Raw genomic sequence first — 20,984 nt, 5'->3', positions numbered from 1 at the left:
TTACACGTTTCCTCCCTGGTCGATCCTGATATATCTTAAAGGATTGGTGTGAATAATACTAGAATTTTTAATCTTGCAGTCTCCCTTGAAGATAAATATGTTCCTAATATTTATGCCTGGTTATTATGCAAATGAGTTTTAGTTTGTGAGCCCTGAATGCCCACTAGCTGCTTGCTGTGAGGTTAATCCTGGTTTTACACAAAAATTAATGGAGACACAGGATTTCCCTGGTAGTCTGACTTCTTTTTTGATAATCCCCAAACTCTCTCCCTTACTGAATGAAAAGGCAACTTTCTTATTATTATTTACTACAATTATTCTTTATATTTCTGCTGCTGGGACTCTCCTGATGTGACTTCTCGGCTGTCAGGATGAACCATCTGGGTTGTTCTGCCTCCAGGGCTTGGTGGCCTGGAAATGCGGTCATTTGTCTCTATCTTGTTCAAGCTTGGAGTCCAGAAATCCCCGTCAGGAAGGATACTCCCATGATGCTCTGTTCATGAGGGTATAGTGTGGATATTTTTTACCTGGGTCTAAATATTGTATTTCTAATATCTCCAAAATGATGCTTTGGGGAGGGGGTGAGGAAGGCACATACTGAACTTTGTATAAAGGAAATGGCAACATTTTAAGATACAGTTTAATTTTTCAACACAAGTGGCAGAGCATCTGTTCATGTCATCTCTCCAGTGAGCCCAGTCTTCTTGGATGCTGATCCTCATCTATTTGGATCAACAAATGTCTCCTATAATATACTGAGTTCACCAATTAAAGAGATACTGTGGCCAGCGTGGAAATGGATACCTTGTGTTTGCTTTTCACGGTTGCTGCATTACTCCCCTTTCCTCTTCACTTTTGCTGTCCTATTTCCCCGCCCCCCATAAATTATCAGCACATTAATGATATGACACTCCCTTCCCACCAACTCTGACCCACTGAGTGCCCTTTTCACATGAAGAGCCCCTGCCGTTCTAATCATCTTTAAATTCAGCCCTTGTTCTCTATGATGTTATCATGGCTTAGTTAGATGCTTCGCTAAGTCCCAATAATGTTGTCTATTCCCTTTGTCTCCATACTCCTTTAAGCTTCTTGCACCTTTACTTGTGTGTAATGCTGTTGTGTGTACCATCCTGGATTCGAGTACCAGCTCCAGCACCTGCATGACCAAGTTTCATAACATTGTGAGATGCAGCCTCCTTGTCTCTAAAATGGGAGAATAACACCTGCCTGGAGCATTGATGACATTACAAATGACACATAGTAAGGATGAATATTGGTCCCCTTCCACAACCCTTCTGTCTGGAATCCCCTTCCCTTCTATTTTTCACCTTAGCAAAGTCACTTCAAGGTCAAGAGTAATGTCACCTGTTCCACAAGCATCCCCTGGATCTACTCAGCCCCGAGCTCTCCCCTCTGTGCTCACCTCCTGCTCTTGGTTGTAGCACTTTTATGCCCCTTACGATATGATACTTTGTGTCTGGTTGTGCTCTTCCACTAGCACATAAGCTCCCTGAGGGAGCTTAAACACCATTTAACTTGCATTAAATTAGCATCTCCAAAGTGCTTTCTACCTCGTTGTTGCTAAATAAGTTATTTGTTGAAAGTCTGAATGAATCCTCTCCCACTTAGACTGGTTCCCGGCATAATTTTAAATAACATATTCACCTCCACCTTCATTGCTCTATTTTTGTTCTGCTGCTTGGCATTGTCTCTGGTCTAGAGTCCCAAATCCTACATCATCTCCTTCAAAAATACAGCAATCCCCAACATACACAGCTCATTCTTTAATTATTAAGGCAATAACTTTCCTACCTTTTGAAACGTTTATAGTCTGTGGTTTCTAAGATGTATGTGGTCTAGTATTATTCTCCAGTTTCTATGGCCTAAATCTTAAGAAGGCCTGCTCCTCTAGGGTAGGAAGTGAGCCTTCTAATTCCTTTTGTATCTTGCATAGTAATGGAGTTGGTTTATACTTAAACTATTACTGGGTTTTGGATGCCTGAGAGCCTTCTTCAAATCCACCCCTGATTCAGAGAACAGGGAACACCTGAGGGCAGGTACCTCTGCTTTAACTCATGCCTACACTGCTTTGCACAGAGTTTAAGGAAGCACGGCTCTAGATGAAACCAATATATGTAAGAGCCTCATGATATTCAGATGATACAACCTGTAGAGAAAAATATTTTACTAGTCTTGCTTTAAATTTATTCCCTGCATATTTTTGGGGGGTTATGACAGCAAAGAGTTACTGTCATTAAAATACATATTCATATTATCTATTAAATATATTATATACATACAATAACCTTTATTGAATATTAAATAGATAATTCTCCAAAGTCATGGGAAGTCAGTTTGGGAGAAGATTCTTATTTTAGGGACACTTAATATCCCATGTTTCGAATTTATAGATGGTTTGGAAACAAAACTACTCCAACGAAAGTCACCTTTTTGGTGTTGCTTGATCTCACAATGATCTCAAGTCGATCTCAAACTTCACCCTAAAACGTAACGCTAAAAACAGAGAAGTTAAGAAGCGCATGTATTTTGCCCTGAGCACGCATCATGAAAGAAATGTTACCTATCTTGACTGTCTTCCAACGAAAATAATGATCCCTAATCTTTGTTAAGCCCCACCATTTAAAATTCAGGTCAGAGATTAACTAATAAGAAAAGTGTTGTTTATACCTTTTCCGTGAAAGGAAAATCATGCCTATATTATGAAAAAAGATGAGAAACAAAATCTCTATATTAAAAATTATCAGTTGATCATCTCATTCTGAAATATTGTTGTAGCCTAAAATTTAGAGAATAAAAGTAAGCTACTTTAGTGCCATTGATTTGTTAACTCATAGCAAACATTCATAAAACAGATGTACTAATCTTTAAAAACTAGACAAATGAACTTTTGTTCTTTTGCTATTTCCGACACTTCTGATAGTGTCAGTGGATTCATACAAGAAGATATTGAAGTTGTTTCACATTATGGTTTTCATCTGTTTTGATAATAATTTAAAGAGATTTGCTGTGTCCTTGCATTCTAGTTCTCTACTGACCTGGGTCTTTCATGAGAGTACAACAAAATAAAAGTCAAATGTAGTTTCCCAGCTCTCTGGATTACTTGTAAGTAATTTATTCAAGTCATTATTTGTAAGTCATTAATATCTGAGAATGACTTGCTCCTTGGGAAAAGAAGACTCTGGAGAAACAGTTCAAAATTATCCCCTTATATTTTGTTCACGGGACTATTTCAAAATATAATGGCACAAACTTTGATAATGTTTCTGAGTTAGCTGCATATTTCAAATGCTAGCAAAATATTTGAAAGCCACACGAAAGCATTATAGCCAGTAATACTAAAGATATGTATACAATGTAATGAATCTTAAAAAAAGTCAAGAGTACAAAATAAGCCTATGGTATGTTACGGCATTATGAAATTTTCAAGGGAGCATCCAAACATATCACAACATTTAGTATTTGGTTAAATACAGGATTTCTTCAAATTAAGAAAATTCTATTTATATAAACTAAAAAAACAAACAAAAAAAACACTTCAATGCCAAAATTCTTTGCATTACTTTTGAATTTAGATAAGTCATATGTACCTAAAATGTGATTAGGAAACAAAAATATGTTTATTATACTGCTTTAAAATTTTAGGCAATAAAATTGTAATAAGAGGTGTGACACAAAGTTAAAACTTATTTTGAGAAATCTGACAGATAATGGACCTCATTTTCAACAACTCTATTGTTAGAGCAATACAATTCCTATGACAGAAGTGTCCAGAATTCTTTTCAAATACATCTTGGGATATAAAACGTAGTTTCATTGTTTTTGAGAATTTTGTTACTTAATCTGTGGAAAAGTATAAATGTAAATTGAAGCATGCATCAAAAGCATCACTGATCTGTCACAGCCTACTGGGGCTGGGGCACATTTTAGAGATCATAATTTAGATTAGAGCCCGCAGGCCCAGATGACAGGCACTTTTCCCAAAGTCCCAGATTTGAAGCAGGGGCTGGCTAAAAGGAGGACTCCAAATTCCTTAGAATATTTCCCTCATGCACTGTTGTCTCACCAACTTCGTATTGCTGAAATCTTCATAGCATAGGCCTTTAAAAACATGAACACGTTGCCTTAATAATGTGCTAAGTATTCAAATTCCAACATTAAAACATTTTTTTCCACAAATGAAGCATCTACAATGCTCAGGTAATAATGCAAATCACTGCACTGCAGCGGTAATTGTGGGTACCCTTCCCATTTTTCTGAATAAGCTAAACCTCTCAGGACAGGGAGTAATCGTTTCTAAAGAGTCAACTGAAGTAATTTTGAAGTCTGAATTTGGTTCTTCTGTAAATCCCAGAGCCCCTGTAGTTTGGTACTGGACAGACGTCTCCGGGTATAACGATCAGGGCTGAGGGAAAGAAGAGGCCAGGCTCAAGCCCAGACCTGGGTTGATGCCTGAGGTTCGGGGTTTCATGCGTCTCACCCAAGCCGAGCTCTCCGGAAGACTGTTTTGTAACTTATTTTACAATTCCCAGAAGCTGTCATATCCACCTTTAGGGACTTTGCCCATTTCTGTCCGTATGCTACGTATACTTACAGAAAATGTTCTCAAGTACTGAATCTCCTCGTAAGTTAATAGCTACAGAATTATTCCTCACAAGTTGGAAAAATTGGTCACCTGGCTAAATGGATTTGAGTGAGTTTCACACAGCAGTAACACCACTATAAAGCCCCCATTTCTCAAAAATACGGGTGGAGGGGGGCGAGTGTGGAAGGAATGTTAACCTAGGGCTATCTCCCGAATGTTGGTTGCTGGCCCCTACATGACATAAAGAAAGCACAACTAAAGCGATAGTAAAGTCAGTAAACGATATTTTACTGAAACATAACACAGAAACTCTGTCTGAAGTGTAAAGTTACTGTCTTACGCAAGAAGGACAGACCCATTTTCAAAGACTAATATGAATACAATAAATATGGAGGTCACGTACTAATTTATACACAGAAACTCTGTCCCACAGCCATAAAAATTTATATTTAACAGTGCAACATATAATTTAATCATTGGATTTATTTGACAGGTTTTTTTTGCTAAACACAAATAACTACCTGGTTTTCATATACATATATAATATATATTTTATGTATATAGATATTCAACAATCTGTACAGTTTCTAAACATAAAACTCCTAAAAGGCACAATTGTCTATACAACATGTACAAAAATGGCTGGAGCTGACACAAAACAACAATTATTGGTCAAAAGTTCATGATTGCACAAAGATTAGTCATGAGTTTATGTCAGAAAAATGTGCTTTAAGGAAAGGAGGGTTTTCAAAGAAACCTGTAAGTGTTCTATAAAAAAAAAAAAAAAAAAAAAATTCCATAAAACCAAAAACCAAACAAAACCCCAAACCCCCAAATAAAACGCCCCTAGGTCGCGATCACGAGCCTGTCCTCGTCCTCGTCGCTGCTCACATCGCTGAACTGCGCGGCCTGCCTCCGGGCCGGGGGCGGGGCCGGGGCTGGGGGCGTGGCCGGGGGCCGGGCCGCGGGTCCCTCCCGGTCCAGGGGGCGAGGCTGCCGGCCGGACGGCAGGGGCCCGGATGCTGGTTTGCCCGGCGCGGCAGGGAGTTCGTGCCGGGGCTTCGGGAGATTCCCGGAGGCGGCCGTCCCCGCGTCCAGGCGACTGGAGCCGTCCCGCCTGGCGTGGTCTCTGGCCGGGGCAGGTGGATCTAGACCCTTCGGTGCGTTTTCCCGCGGGACTCGGGGCGAGCCCTGCGGCGACGCGCTCCCGCCGCCCGGGTGCGCACCGGCGGCCGAGGGCTGCTTGGGCGGCGCCTCCCGGGCTCTGTTTGGGGGAGCGGGCCTCTCGGGGGCTCCCTGGGCGTCCACGGTGACCTGGCCGACGGAGGGGATCAGCGTGGGCAAGGCGATGTTCAGGATCTGGAGGCCCGGGATGGGCGCCGGGGGGGCGGGGCCGCTCTGGGAGGAAGGGTTGGCGGTCACCACCTGCAGCCCCACGGCGGCGTTCAGAGCGAGCCCGGGCGGCCGCACCTGCGGGCCGAGGTTCGCGCTGGCCAGGCCCAAAATGTTGACCGTCTCCATGCTCAGGGCCGGCAGGGGCTGCAGGGCCGGCGGACTCGGGTTCTGCAGGCCCGGCACGCGGATTTGGCCGATGGGAATACAGGGCACCACGCTGCTCAATTCAGCCACTCCGGAGGGGCTGGTAGCGCCGGACACTTCTGCGGTCAAGTCCCCGGGGGTGCCCAAAGTTCTGTGAATGACGTTGACAGCGGGGATCGTGAGTTGCACTGGCCCAGCTTGGATGGGTACGAACGTGGAGTATGTGAGGCCGGCAGGGACCGCCTGGATCCCCCCGACCGGAAGCATATTATATGGTGTCCTTGACTGCAGCCGGGAATGCAGAGGAAGGTGGCTGAACAGACGCGTCTGGGGAGAAGGCAGGCCTGGAGGCGGATGGACAGTGACTTGCTGCTTCGGCTCCTGAGCGCCGGGCCGAGGCGAGGTCGCGCAAGGAGGTGCCCCTCCCGGCGGAGGGCTGCGCTCAATGCCCCGAGGAGGAAGGCTCACGGATGACGGGCCCTAAAAGACAAGACGGAACGGTCCTTGATGGCAGAGCTTCCTTATTAGTCCCTGAGCTAAAATTTTTAGCTCCCGTAAAGTCTATTATTCCTCCTGAGGTAAAAGTATGTACACTTGTATTTTATAAAAATGATAAGCTTGCTAAAAGTTGTATTTTGATTTAAACAATAAATTTCCAACTTAAAACCTATTACACTCTCCATCTCTTTACAAAGGTCAGCAACAAGTTTTGTAGAGTACTTTACATTTTTCAAACAAATTTCCTGGATATCATCTCAGTTATACCGAAATTAACCCTGAGAGGGGGCCATAATTCTTCTTCCATTGTTGTTGTTTTTATTATTGCTGGCACCACCAGCTCCACCCTATTTTAGAGATTAGGAGTTATTGAGAAATTTTGAGATATTAGTTGGCTATGAGTATTGACTCAGGGGGAAAAAGTAACTGGAGGACTCTTCATTTATGAAATAAAGAGCCGCCATTAACGAAAAGGTCTGCAGTTTTCATTTGTTCATTTATTCTAAGTGTATGAAATGTCTACTGAAAACCAGATTTCCAGCCATTGGCAGGTGTGTGAGAGATTTGGGGATAGAGAAGGTTAGAGCACAGGTGACTAATATGAAAGTAATGAAATGTGAGTAGAAGGGATATATCTCACCAATGCTCCCTTCCACCCAAGATTATCATATAAATATTAGCTTTTTCGTGATATATCCGTATTATAGAACTACATTAATGTATATACTAATTTAATTAATGTTACTTAAATAGGAACGTAATTTAATTAAATTATATTAACGTAGGATAGGCTACAGAAATCCAATCTTTTCACAGTCTTTTTAGTTTTCTCCAGTGTTACCCAGCAAACCAAAATCTGCCGCATTTAGAAATAGATCCTATTACAATTATCAATCCATACCAGAGGTAAAAGAACTGTCAATGAGAGAGAAGAAAGGATTCCTCACAAGCCCACCAGGGTTTGTAAAAGCAGGAAATCATTACAGCACACATGGAGGGTGACTTTCCAGAGGCCTGAGTCTGGCCCTGAGCTAGTTCTTGGGCAGGAAACTTTCCTAAGCTGTCACAGCAATTTGATCATTCAAACAAAGTGAACTTCTTAATATGTTTTTTGGGTCACATTAACTTTGCCATGGAAACTGGTAGCTGCCTGCTAACAGGGGCAAAATGCAAAATGTTCAGATAATTTAGTGCAAATCCATCACATCGATGCCAGTGGAAGATCATCTCAGAGGAAGCCGTGGAATACGTAGGCCCCAAGACTCACATTCTCTGTTGGCACACACGTATTTTTTATTCCAAGATTTTTTTTTAAAAAAACCAAATAATAACAAATGAGTATACTGTAAATATACTGGTTCTTTTACAGACTTATAATACAATATACGAACTCTGACTGAAATACCTAACAAGAATCCGAAGGACAAAAATGTCCTTTGGCCTTAAATCAAACAAAAACATAAGGTTAAAGAAACTGACTTAGCTATAAATGAGTAATTTAAGTGCATTGATTTCTTAAGTCATTAGGTTCCCCATATTAAATAGGTTAGACGAAAAGAAAACCACCAAGTTATTACCTGTGTTAAAGCAACAGCCTTTCCTGCCACAGAACTTCCCAGGATCTCTTCGGATTCGGGATAGTCTACAGACATCTGGTGACACGGGGACCTGGGCGCAGCCTCGGGTGACCTGGCAGAGTCTCCAGGAGCGGCCACCTCACCCTCGTCCCCCGCAGCCTGCTGCCTGGTCCTCACTGGTGACCCCGGCTTCCCGCCGTAGTCTGACTGCACCGTGCTAAGCACGGTCATCTTGGTGGGCAACGCTCTCGGGAGAACATCCATCGGGTCCGTGTGTCCCCCAGAAAAGCAATCAGGAATCCTGACGTCCTCGTCAGCACCCCGACAGTCCTGGAGGCTGCTTCTGGCCGGAAGGTGCTGCGGGCTGGCCGTGGCCGAGGGGGCCGCCGACAGGACCGACTCGGCCTGGCTGTCTTCATCCTCGTCTTCGTTCTCGTTCTCGTCCTCATCTGGGCCATCGGATTCTTCAAGGTCATATCCAGACCGCTCGTAACTGAATCTTTGTTTTTCATCTGATAAAAACAACCGAGAGGGTATGTTATAGAATGCAAGTGGTCGAATGCAATCTTCTCTTTTTTATAAGCTTGGCAATACTGTGAGGAATGTTCAAGGCAAGGGCTCTACCCATAAAAAGCCTACAGTTTAGTCGAGGAGAATGACATGGGGAGGTCAGTCTGTGCAGCAGGAATCAGAGGAGTGAGGTGCCGACAGAGTGGGGCGTGGCCAGGGAGGCTTGTTAAGGATGCAGAACGTGAAATGAACCTCACGGGAGCAGACAGGCAGAGGGCGATACACAACGAAAACCAGAAATAAAGGCCTCAAATATTATACTCGTAAAACCTGCAAAAGAAGACTGAACTATATAAAGAAAATTAACAAAGAGTTCACTGCAACTCTTTTTCTGAGCTCTTTTTCTCTATCTACTTGTTTGCATCTCCCTTTTATTGAACAAATGAAAACAAAACCAAAAAAATGATGGTATTTCATATTTGCAAACAGAATAATTTTCCTTTATATTTGAATAGTAGTTTAGGCATATTTCCACTGTCCTCTGAGTAGTAATATTCTGTAATATTTAATCCTTGTACTTTTTTTTTTTTTAACTGAGAAAGGTACTAAATTTTCCCATCATTTTTTTCTATAATGACTCAACCCACTTCTCACAGGAAGGGGAACATTAATTCAAAGTCATTAATATCAGCCTTATAATGTCATGTGAGACTATGTTTAACAAGGAATATTCAAGATAATCCAGGGAATAGTTTCAAATATCTCATAAGCTCACGTGAAATTTGATTTAAAACCTTATCTATTCAAAATCTTGCAAAATTAGAGGTACTTTCCCTTAGAAAGCTAATAAAGTTTAAAAAGTTAAATGGAGGAGGAATGCAAAATCTCTACCCCAATTCATTGTCACTGGGCTATAATAAAGAAGGCATCAGACCATGTTCAACTTAGCTGTGATACACACTGCATTTATATGTTCTTTTTGAAGAGAAAAAAATGTAAACAGAGAAATAATTAATAGGTATATCTCCTGGGTTTTCCAAATGGTTTGCATATTAATTTACTACTCTTTCTATATTACAAAGATAAGTTCTTAGAGAAAAGTCTTGAAGCATCAACACCAACACATTTGAGGATGATTATTTCTAGGAGATAGAACAGACTAGAACTTTTATGTTTTTTTATCTCAAGCATATGTTACTTTTATAATTAAAACATTCAAACACAAAACATATACATATAGATTCCTTTAATATGTGATTTCATGTCTTTTGATTTATGGGTTCTACTATTTTGCTGTAAAATCATACATAAAATAACACCAATCTATTGAATCCCACCAGATGCCCATGCTGGACGTGGAATGGGTGATTTCCGGGTAGATGCCCTGCCTCCTGCCTCACAGATCCCTCTCTGATACCTTGTCTGATGTTTGAAATGCTAAAATTAGAGAGTCTTTCCCCCATATATTTTGAATTTGCCACATGAATGCCGAATCAGATGTATTTTTAGAGATTTTAATACGAGAAAAAATTTTTCTTTCAAAGGAGAAAGTAGAAAAAAATCAAAACAAAACAGAAGAAACCGGATGACTGACGAGAGGGAACAGGTTACTGGAGAGGGAGGCTGATTTCATCAGAGCCAACCCTGCCACAAAGCCTGACTAGGGTGAGACTTGCTTTATCGTAAAGGCTATTACTTCTTTTTTTTTTTTAAATAACAGGCCTAACTTTAAATTTATGACTTTCCTTAAACCCATCATAAGGTTGAAGTCCCAGGCAATCAAACAGCCCAAACTCTAGAGACAGTGTCTGTAGGAAGAGAGGAGACACATGCTTGTGTCATCTGGGGCAGATGCAGCAGGACACGGGTCGGGGGAGGTCAGCTAAATGGTTGACAGACTGGTTAGAGCCAAGCGTGGGCTGGGAGGGCTGTGTGACTCCTCTGGGGCTACATTCTCTTGCAGGCTCTATGTCATGAACACCATATTCAAGCACTCACAGAAAAGGGCACTAAGTATCCATTGTGGTCCAGATCCGGGGGAGAGGAGCAGCATTTAGGAGGGGCAAGGAAATCCCCCTAGGTCCATCTCCCCTCTCTCCACTAGGGAACAAACACTTGGTCCTGTGAAGAGGAGGGCAACAAGCATTGCTGCCCTTGGGACTTTGGTGAAAACTTACTGCAGTAGGGAAAGGGAATGAATAACAGAAAAAACACAACTCTACTCCTTAAGGAGGGACAAGGTTGCCAGCTGAGTCCACCACAACAGCTGAGCTAGGGAAGGAGAACAAGAGGGCCACAGTCCAGAAACCTGAGAACACGGTGCACGTAGAAGGCTGAGGCTGCATCAGAACAGAGGTGGCATCCCATCCTCCTCTTCACCCACTAATGCCAAGTTAAGGAGCTTGAAATGAGAGGGTAACAGCAAAATACTACTGGAAGAGGACCAGGAGAAGAACAGAATGTGTAGAGCACCCTCTCTGAGGCATAGCACAAAGGAAAGACCTAAAACTGGAATGGAACAAGCATTTCTCTTATAATCCAACCCCCACCCCAAACAGGAAGTGACTCTATAGGAATCTGAAGCCTTTGGTGCTCTGATGGTAACCTTAACAACAACAAATCTCTCCAACCCAGTCCAACTCCTGACTAGAAAGGCTCTAACTCCCACACAAAGGGCCTTGCTAGGCATAAAAACCATTTACATTAGTCTCTATTGTCTTATGCAAGATGTCTAGCTTTCAACAAAAATTACAAGGCATACAAAAAGGCAAGAAAAAACATACACAGAAGAGGAAAAGCAATTGGAACCAGTCAGATATGATACAGATGTTAGAACTTTCAGAAAATTTAAAATAATTGACCAATATGTTAAAGGCTCTAATGAGAAAGGTGAACAACATATACTACCAAGTGGGAATTTCATCTGTGAGATGAAACTATGAAAAAAAAAAAAAAAAAGAAATGCTAGCAATGAAAAACACAGTAACAATGATAAGAAAAGAAAGAAAGAAAAAAAAGAAAAACCAAAACCAAAAAACCCCAGAATTCTATGTTCTATGCTCATTGAAAATAATTTTCAAAGATGAAAGAGAAATACAAACTTTCTTAGAAAATAAAAACTGAGGAGATCCACTGCCAGCAGACCTACTTGATGATAAACGTTAAAGGAAGCTCTTTAGGCACAGAGAATATGGTATCAGATGGGAACTCATATTTACCCCCCAAAAAAGAAAAGCAACGGAAATAGAATAAATGAAGATAAAATTTTTAAAAAATTTTAATTGCTTGTTCTAAAAGATAATTTAATGTCTACAGTAGTAAAAATGTACTATATGTTTATAGCATGTGTAAATGTAAATGGTATGACAATAATAGCACAAAGGATGAAAAGGAGGAATTGTGAATACACTGTTATATAAAGTCTTTACACTACATGTAAAGTAATGGAATATTATTTGAAGGCAGACGACTAAATTTTCTTAAAAGACACAAATAAGTCAACAGAGGAGAAAAACAGAACCATAAAAATGCTTAATTAAGGCATAAAAAGAAGGAAAAAATGAAGCAAATAGGAAACAGCTGGCACGTGATAGATTTTATTCCAACTACATGAAAAAGAAAAAGAAAAATAAAAGGAATGGTCTAACACATGAATTTAAAGGGAGAGACTGCTAGACTGGGTAAAAAAGCAAGTCCCGAGTATATATTATGGATGAGAAATCCATTTTAAATATAAAGACATAATAGATTGAAAGTAAAGTTTGGAGAAAGATATACATTTAAAAATTAACTAAAATATAGCGGCAAAAACTATATGCTAATATCAGAAAAAGCAGACATCAAAACAAGGAATATTATCAAAGATGAACAGGAACATTACATAATGATAAAAGGGTTACCATTCCATGAACATACAACAATCCTAAATGTGTAGCAATGAAACCAGAACTTCAAAATAAATGAGGCTAAAACAAAAAAGCAATAAACAAATCCACAATTGCAGTTGAAGACTTCAACACTCTACCCTCAGTAATTGATGAAACAAATATATAGAAAATCAGTAGGAACACAGAAGACTTGAAAAATACTGTCAACCAACTAGACCTAGTTAACAGTTACGTTCCACCCAAAGAGCAGAATACGCTTTCCTTATAAGTGTACGTGGAACATTCACCAACGTGTATATTCTGAGCTACAAAGCCAACCTCGACAAATTTCAATGAATAGAAATCATACTTACGTTTCTGCTTGAAAACAGAATAACCTAGAAATCAGTTACTGGAAGATATCTGAACAATCCCCCAATATTTCAGAATTAAATAACACATTTCTAAATAAACCATGAGTCAGAAATGAAAGTCTCAAAGAAAGTCAGAAATATCTTGAACTGGATAAAAACCAAAATATAACATTCAAAATTCGTGGGATGCAGCTAAAGCAGTGGTTAGTGGGAAATTTATTGTATCCAACATTTCTATTAGAAAAGAAGAAAGGTCTCAAATAAATAATCTAAGTTCTCAGCTTTAGAAATTAGAAAAAGGCAATCAAACTTAAACCGAAAGCAAGGAGCAGGAAGGAAATAATAGAGGTATCTTTCAAGTGGCCAGTGGCTACGAAGCTATGGCACATCAATACGACGGAATACTACTCAGCAATAGAGAGGAATGAACTATTGACGCCCACAAAAACATGGACAAATTCACACGTATTCTGCTAAGTGAAAGAAGCCAGACCCCCAAAGCTCCTTATTTTGATTCCTTTCATATGACACTCTGGAAAACATACGAATACAGGGAGGAAAAGACATCAGTGGCTGCTAGGGGCTGTTGGGCGTGGAGAGGTGTTCATAAAGAAGTGGCGCAGAGGAATTTTGGGGCGATGGAACTGTTCTCTGTGGAACTGTGGGGCTGGACACACAATTGTACACATTTGTCAAAAACCACCAAACTGTGCACCCTAAGGTGAATTGTAGGGTGTGTAAATACAAACATAACCAGGATGTGGTGGAAATCTGAGATGAAATGCAAGCTGAGACAGATGGCTGAGTACAAATGAACTCCACAACCACGACCTAGGTAACCCTGGCAAAGGGGGTTCTGACCAGACAATGTGAAGGCTAAAGACAAAAAGAGCTGCACACAGACACTATGCTGTGATCGTAAACCTGTTTTTCACAGGTGGGTCAGCATTTCTGGAACTAGTTTATTGGTATGCTAGAGCTGAACAAATAAGTGAACATACTGTAGATGAGAACCAGGTTTCCCACTGTTGGTGAAAGAAAAAAAAAAGGAAATGGAGCAAGCTAAAATAAACTCTGTGGGACTGGACCAGAACTGGAATTATCAGTGTGGACTCACGTTCTCATTTGTGTGTGTGTGTGTGCGTGCGTGTGCGCGTACACATACACAGATACAGAAATAAACACAGATGTACGTATATGTACGAGTTAGCATAAATATGCATATTTCCCAGCTCTATCCAACGAGAGGGGCTAGAAGCAGTGACAGGTTAGTAGCCAGAAACACACCACCTAGCGGCTAGATCTTGGTTCCTAAATACCATTCTCCAGTAAAGTGAACCAGGGGTCCCTGGGGAAATGGTGAATTCCATGGCTGGAACATCTTGGGTGTCAAAAAGTAAGGAACTGGGACTTCCCTGGTGGCGCAGTGGTTAAGAATCCGCCTGCCAATGCAGGGAACATGGGTTCAAGCCTGGGTCCTGGAAGATCCCATATGCCTAGGAGCAACTAAGCCCGTGCGCCACAACTACTGAGCCTGAGCTCTAGAGCACACAAGCCACAACTACTGAGCCTGCATGCCACAACTACTGGAACCCACACGCCTAGAGCCCATGCTCCGCAACAAGAGAAGCCACTGCAATGAGAAGCCTGCGCACCGCAATGAAGAGTAGCCCCCGCTCACCACAACTAGAGAAAGCCTGGGCGCAGCAACAAAGACCCAACACAGCCAAAAATAAATGAATAAATAAAATAAAAATTAAAAAAAAAAGTAAGGAACTGCTTAAAGAAAAAAAAAGCAGCCGCATGTTGAAAGGGCACAGGAACAGACCTCAAAGAGCTCTCAATGGTCAATGAGAACTTGAGCTACACAATAAATAACAGAACTGGATTATAACCCAAAGAATAAAATACATAACCTTGAGTCCATACTGATGTAAATGAATGAATGGATGAATGAACTAATGGAGAAATGGTAACTTTTCCTTGCAGAAAAATTCTCATTGATAAATTAGAACACCATAGCAATACTTACCACAGGCAAAATCCATCAATGCATAAATAGGGTATCTGCATAGTTTTAAAGTATCTCCGCAAATATTTAATATTTATAAAGGGAACAACAGTAAGTTTACAGTAGCTAGTCCTGGCAGACATCACCTTAGCCAAGTAAAGAAGGTTAACATGACCAGTAATACATACTGACATACGGTACCCCCGATATGATGCACTAAGAAAAGCATAACCACCCTATGGCGCCTCCCCAATAATGTATAACCTCAATCCAGCCGTGAGCATGTATCAGAAAACCCCAAATTGAGAACATTCTACAAAATAACTGATCAATACTCTCTATAAATGTCAAGGTCATGAAAGACAATAAAGACTGAGGGACACGCTGGAGGAGCCACGACGACTAACTGTGATGTGGGATCATGAAGGAGAGCCTGGGACAGGAAAAGGACATCAGGGGAAAAACTGGGAAGTCCTATGCTTTAGTTAGCAATCCTGAGCTGAGGTTAATTTCTTAGTGTTGACAAATGTTCTTGGTTATGTAAGATGCCAGCACAGGGGAGGCTGGGTAAAGAATATACAGGAACTCTACTAGTTTTTTGACTTTCTACAAAGACCAAAATAACCTTTTAAAAAATGACATCAAGAAAAAACCTATTTGCCAATGCTCCAGGACCTTTATTTTACTCTACTGACACCAATATTCTGTCTCATTCAGATAAGCCTGCACAATCTCCATCTCCCTGCTGTTCTTATTATACTCATCAAGACTTCTCTTTCTGACAAGCAATTTTTTTCTTTCCCGTTATTTAACAGGAAACTATTAATTGAAACAAATTCCAACACTTCTCTTGTTTAATTTAAAGGCACAGGTAATTTCTCCAAAGTACATCCTAACACACACACACACACACACTCTTTAAATATCTGGCACCTAACACTATTCTTACCTTGTATCTTGTACCTATTCTTGCAGTTCTTATTCGGTTGTACGTATGACACCTGAATGCCTCTACTCCGGTTCTAGCCATCGAGACTGCGAGAGCACCCGGCTTAGTACTACAGACAGACCAGCGCTATCTGATCACAACTAAAACAAGGGCTAATTAAGGACCTGACTTTTTCTCAGACAAAGATTTTTTAAAAATTAAAAAAGCAGTTAATTATTTTAAAGTGTGAAGCCCGCAGCTCAGAAGTGTCAGAGCCAAGATTTAAACCCAGGTCTCCGCATTCAGATGTCATATTATAAAAACCTAACCACAGAATGATCTGAAAGAAGGTCAACAATGAATGACAGTCAATAACCTAGCTTATAAATATGCATGAGTGAGCTGAATATTTACAGGTACAGACATTAAAAGCTTCAAGTAATTATTTCATTATGAAGAGTGGAACATATAAAATACAATCCCCAAGGAGAATGTAAATAACCTTTTTAATTTCACAACAAATACACTGTATTTTACAGTAAGTATGGAAGTTTAAGAATAATTAGTTATACTATAAATCTTTAAAGTTTTTTATTTTACATATAGATATAAAATTTCAGTGTATGCAACTTATGAGAAGGATTTATAAAGAATACCATATGCTTTTTAATGGGGAAGGGGGTAAAACGACTTGGTTGCATTTTCATGTTCTTTGGCCTTGATCGTCCCACACTTCAGATCAAGGTTTGCAATATTATGGGTGGGAAGACGCACAGGCTGGTGTCCCTGGACCTTTCTTTCTCCCTGGACAGAGCCACATGCCTACAGCTCACAGAGGACTTGAGAAGAGCTGGGATTCCTTTCTACAGTTTTCCTTCCCCAAGATAAGGACTGAATAATGTTTCTCTCTCTACGTGCATTGGGTCGTAAAACTCCTGAAGGGGAAGAACCCTGTCAAAGTTTGGGAACCTGAAAACGAATTTTGGGTCATTACATATTTGTTAAACAGGGTGGATATTCTAGAGTGACCGGAACAAGATACAATGGATAACTTAAATGAACCTAAGACAATGGCATCCTTTTAAATATCCACAGCACCAAAACAAAGCCCAGACACCTCTGCTCTCTGGATTCATGCGAAGAAAAGTCCTTTCGTATTACTGCCCTGTTCCCTTAACCCCTAGCCCCAAAGAAGACTGTTACTATCCGGTCAGAAGTTATGCAGGGTAGAAGACCCAGAAAGGAAAAGTGACCTGTCCATGACCACAAGTCAGCAAGGTCAAGAACACAGACTTGTTAACTACTCCAGAACTTGCCATCTCTGACTTTGTGACACTGCTCGTTTTGCTACAGCCTGTTACTGAGCATAGTAACTACGATGGCATGCTACACTGAGTTCCTATTGTATCAGGGGCTGCCAAACCATAGCTGCTGGCCTCACGCGGCTCCCGCCTGTTCTTTTAAATAAAGTTTTACTGGAACACAGCCAGGCCCATCATTTACATACTGTCTATGGCAGCTCTCCTGCCACACTCACAAAGTTTAGTTGTCATGCCAGAGACTGTGTGGCCCACAAAGCCTAAAATACTGATTATCAGGCCCTTTACAGAAAAAGTTTGCCAACATTTTACTCTTTATGTTTAAACCTAACAGCCACTCGTGACAGAGCTGATACCAAACTCATTTTACACGGGAAGTTAAGAGACTTAAATACAGCTGGAAAGCATCAAAGTCAGAATTTGGAAACAGGGTTTTTTTGTATTTAGGAGTCTTGTCATTATTCCAGTAAGATATACTACATGACGATTGTTCCTTCCTTGGTTTGTACAATGTAGACTGTACTATTCCAGCAGGGTGAAGGCTGTAGCTCACCCCTCTGCATCCCCCAAGGACCCTAGAACAGGTATAAGGAACCCATACTTACTTAACAAATTCATAAATAAATGGCCTGTAAAATTTCTATTTAATTTCTGTCCTCCTAGGTACATTCCCAACACTCATTATAAGTAAAAATTTCTACTACTCAGTACAATTTTACGTATGTGTAAAATTAATTCTTCTATTTTCTGTGAATTTAAATTCATGAGGGAAAAAGAAGGTAAACAATGCGGCAATATTGTTTTTCAAAAGTAATTTACGTCAAACCACTTCCCTAAAGATGTGTTTCAAAATCTGATTTCAGTTGGATGAACCGCGGGCTGCCCTCCCATCGCTGCCCGACAGTGACCCCTGCTGGCCGAGCCAGGCGGGGCCTCCCTCAGACAGGCTCCCCTGGGAGGTCAGCAGCACCTCCCTCTTCAACATTCTGCTACTGCTGTAATTTGTCTGCTCTTGTTTTCCTCATGTTTAGAAAAATTACTCTGAAATCCAGACAAACAAGGGAAACCTGGGGAAAAAGTCTTCTAAAGCATGCAACTACTGCAGTAATGGGTTTTTGTTTCGGGTTTTTATTAAACTATGTTTTCATCTTAACAATATAATGAGCCAGGGTTTAACGTTTGTTAACTTTAGGCAGTAAACCAAAAGGCAGTGGTATCTGCATTGTTCATTAACGACATACACACTTCTTTAACTGTAAGTCCCAAGACGTATCATGGTTTCTTACTGTGCGTGGAAGTTTCTCTTAAAAGAACTAATAATGTTTTCTGTAAACATCCCAGTGACAAAAACATATGCTACAGGTTTCATTTTGAAAGCACTTCATTTAGAAAAATTCATTAAATTTATTTTAAGGGTAAATGTGACACAGGTTTTAAATCCTGTGATCTAACGCCATCCTCTTACACGCATCATCCTAAGTACTTAACCTCCAGCGGGAACCGTGTTTCCAGTTGCACCTTGCCACACTGAATGGTTCTCCCAGTCTGGCAGTGGAGGGCACATGTTAACATTCCGAGCAGTCTGCTGACAAAAACATTCTTCGGATCAAGGCATGAAAAGCAAATAGCCAGCAGCATGACTTTTGACACAAAAGGTGAAAAAGAAAAAGTACTTACTAATACCCCAAGAACACAGGGACAAAATTCCTGAGACTATATAGTTTTGCATGGCAAGAATACAGGGACATGTGCAGCTGGCCGGAGGGATTAGACTTTTCATGAACACCTACTATAACTACAGCTGAGTGGCTAGTTTTAAACTACACGGAAACTTCTTTGAGATGTCAAATGTCCAAATTTTAATGGCTGCCTTAGATAAGTTTACAGTCCCCTCTGCTTAATTCAAAATAAATGTTTCCCAACGTCTCTAAATTTACTCCATTTGGAAATTAGAACAAGAATTCATCTGCTGAAGGACGAAATGGGCAGCCATACGGCCCACTGCTTTAAGGGCCGTGAAGAATCAAAAACTCAGGGGTCTTTGCGCCTTCATCACATCATCGTCACATTGACCTTTCATAAGCGCTCCATCCACCAGGGAACATGCACATTCTGCTGGTGAATGACATTCTGAGTATCAAGTTGGTAGAGAGTAGAAAACAGATTTAGGGCATTCAAAAAAAGAAAAAGATTGAAGATAATACCAGGAAAAGAAATACTGTAGATAAGTAGAAATAAACCTACAGTAAACCTTTGATGAAAATAAACAAGGCAGATATTAAGGAAAAATTAAATATGAACATGGAACAAAAAGACTTGGACTTTTCCCAGAAAACCAGAAGTTGACCAAGACATTACCGAATGGTAATGATTTTTCAAGAATAAATATGGTGGGATACTCTGTAGTAACACTGGCCTTTGGAGAGCCTTTAACAAATTTTGTTGAATAAATGAAAGCTCAGAGATGATATTTCTTGATGATTATGTATGTGCTACAGAAAAGATCAAACGACCAAGCCCCCCAGTTTTTCCTATAAACCTTAAAAACACTCTCCTTAGGTTTCTGGTTGCTATTCTGCAAAGCCTGGCATTTAGAATCAGGGCTCCCAAATAATATCCTTGTGGGTTTTTTTTCTTTAAAAAGTTTACCCCATTTCCCAGATGTCTGAGATAATCAAGGTGTAAATATCTGGAGCAAGTTCTTGCATATCCTGTTAGCACTGGCTGTTGAGGTGTATGTGACTTTCATACAAGTGTGATGAATCTAATAGTCCTTCCTAAGGTGCTGTAGGACTCCACTTCTGACAGAACTGCCCCGCTGTCAATGTGAAATATGAAGGTGGCTACCAAAACTACTTAAGAATTTTATTCAGTATCTAGAGAAGACTTAATGTCACAAATTTTCATATTGATCAAGACGATGTGTCAGTGTACTGGTTTCCCAAGAGACACGTGGCTCCTGAACTTGGCTACTTATTTTTCTTTAATCACCGTTATTTGGTAGCCATCTGTAATCTAGCTGCATAATTAAGTGAGAAACTTCAACTGTGTTTAGGAAAGCCTAGGTGACAAAGGAGATTCCGCTGATAAGAGTTTACTCAGTAATTTCATACCTGCATATTTCATATAGTAGATCAGTAACGCCCCTGGATAAATGCAGCCGTGAGGGCAAAATGAAAGGCATCGGAAGAGCCACTGGAATCACTACCTTTTGGGACACAGGTAAGAAACTGCTGTGACACCCAACTGCTGGCCAAACCTTAGCATTTTCCTGAATTTTTATGTAGACACGCAGCAAATGGAATTGCAGTGCGGTTTCTAGCAGTGCACTGTGCAGTGGGCTTAACACCAGAGGTACATTAGATTAAGAGTACGAGAAATGACAGTAGGACCCCAGGATGCCACAAAAGCACTTGATAAAACTGTTCATCATTGAGGCTTCCCTGGTGGCGCAGTGGTTGAGAATCTGCCTGCCAATGCAGGGGACACGGGTTCGAGCCCTGGTCTGGGAGGATCCCACAAGCCGCGGAGCAACTGGGCCCGTGAGCCACAACTACTGAGCCTGCGCGTCTGGAGCCTGTGCTGCGCAACAAGAGAGGCCGCGATAGTGAGAGGCCCGCGCACCGCGATGAGGAGTGGCCCCCGCTTGCCGCAACTAGAGAAAGCCCTCGCACAGAAACGAAGACCCAACACAGCCAAAAATAAAAATAAATAAATAAATAAATAATTTAAAAAAAAAACACTAAACTGTTCATCATT

The 20,984-nt window shown here is 40.8% G+C and overlaps 1 protein-coding gene across 16 annotated transcripts in view; it reads right to left on the bottom strand.

The window, feature by feature from the left end:
• Nucleotides 1-4,870: 4,870 nt before the first annotated feature.
• Nucleotides 4,871-20,984, bottom strand: part of HIVEP1 (HIVEP zinc finger 1) — a 144,487-nt gene continuing 128,373 nt past the window's right edge. For all 16 annotated transcript variants that reach the window (XM_059937937.1, XM_059937926.1, XM_059937928.1 and 13 more), the window contains 2 exons: nt 8,218-8,729; nt 4,871-6,622 (listed from right to left, as the gene is read on the bottom strand). In XM_059937937.1, coding sequence (XP_059793920.1) covers nt 5,450-6,622; nt 8,218-8,729 — 1,685 coding nt within the window. In that variant the 3' untranslated portion in view covers nt 4,871-5,449. The remainder of the gene's footprint in view (nt 6,623-8,217; nt 8,730-20,984) is intronic.

This window comes from Balaenoptera ricei, chromosome 11, assembly GCF_028023285.1.
Source record: "Balaenoptera ricei isolate mBalRic1 chromosome 11, mBalRic1.hap2, whole genome shotgun sequence".
Lineage (NCBI taxonomy): Eukaryota > Metazoa > Chordata > Mammalia > Artiodactyla > Balaenopteridae > Balaenoptera > Balaenoptera ricei.
This window is presented reverse-complemented; position numbering and strand designations above follow the sequence as displayed.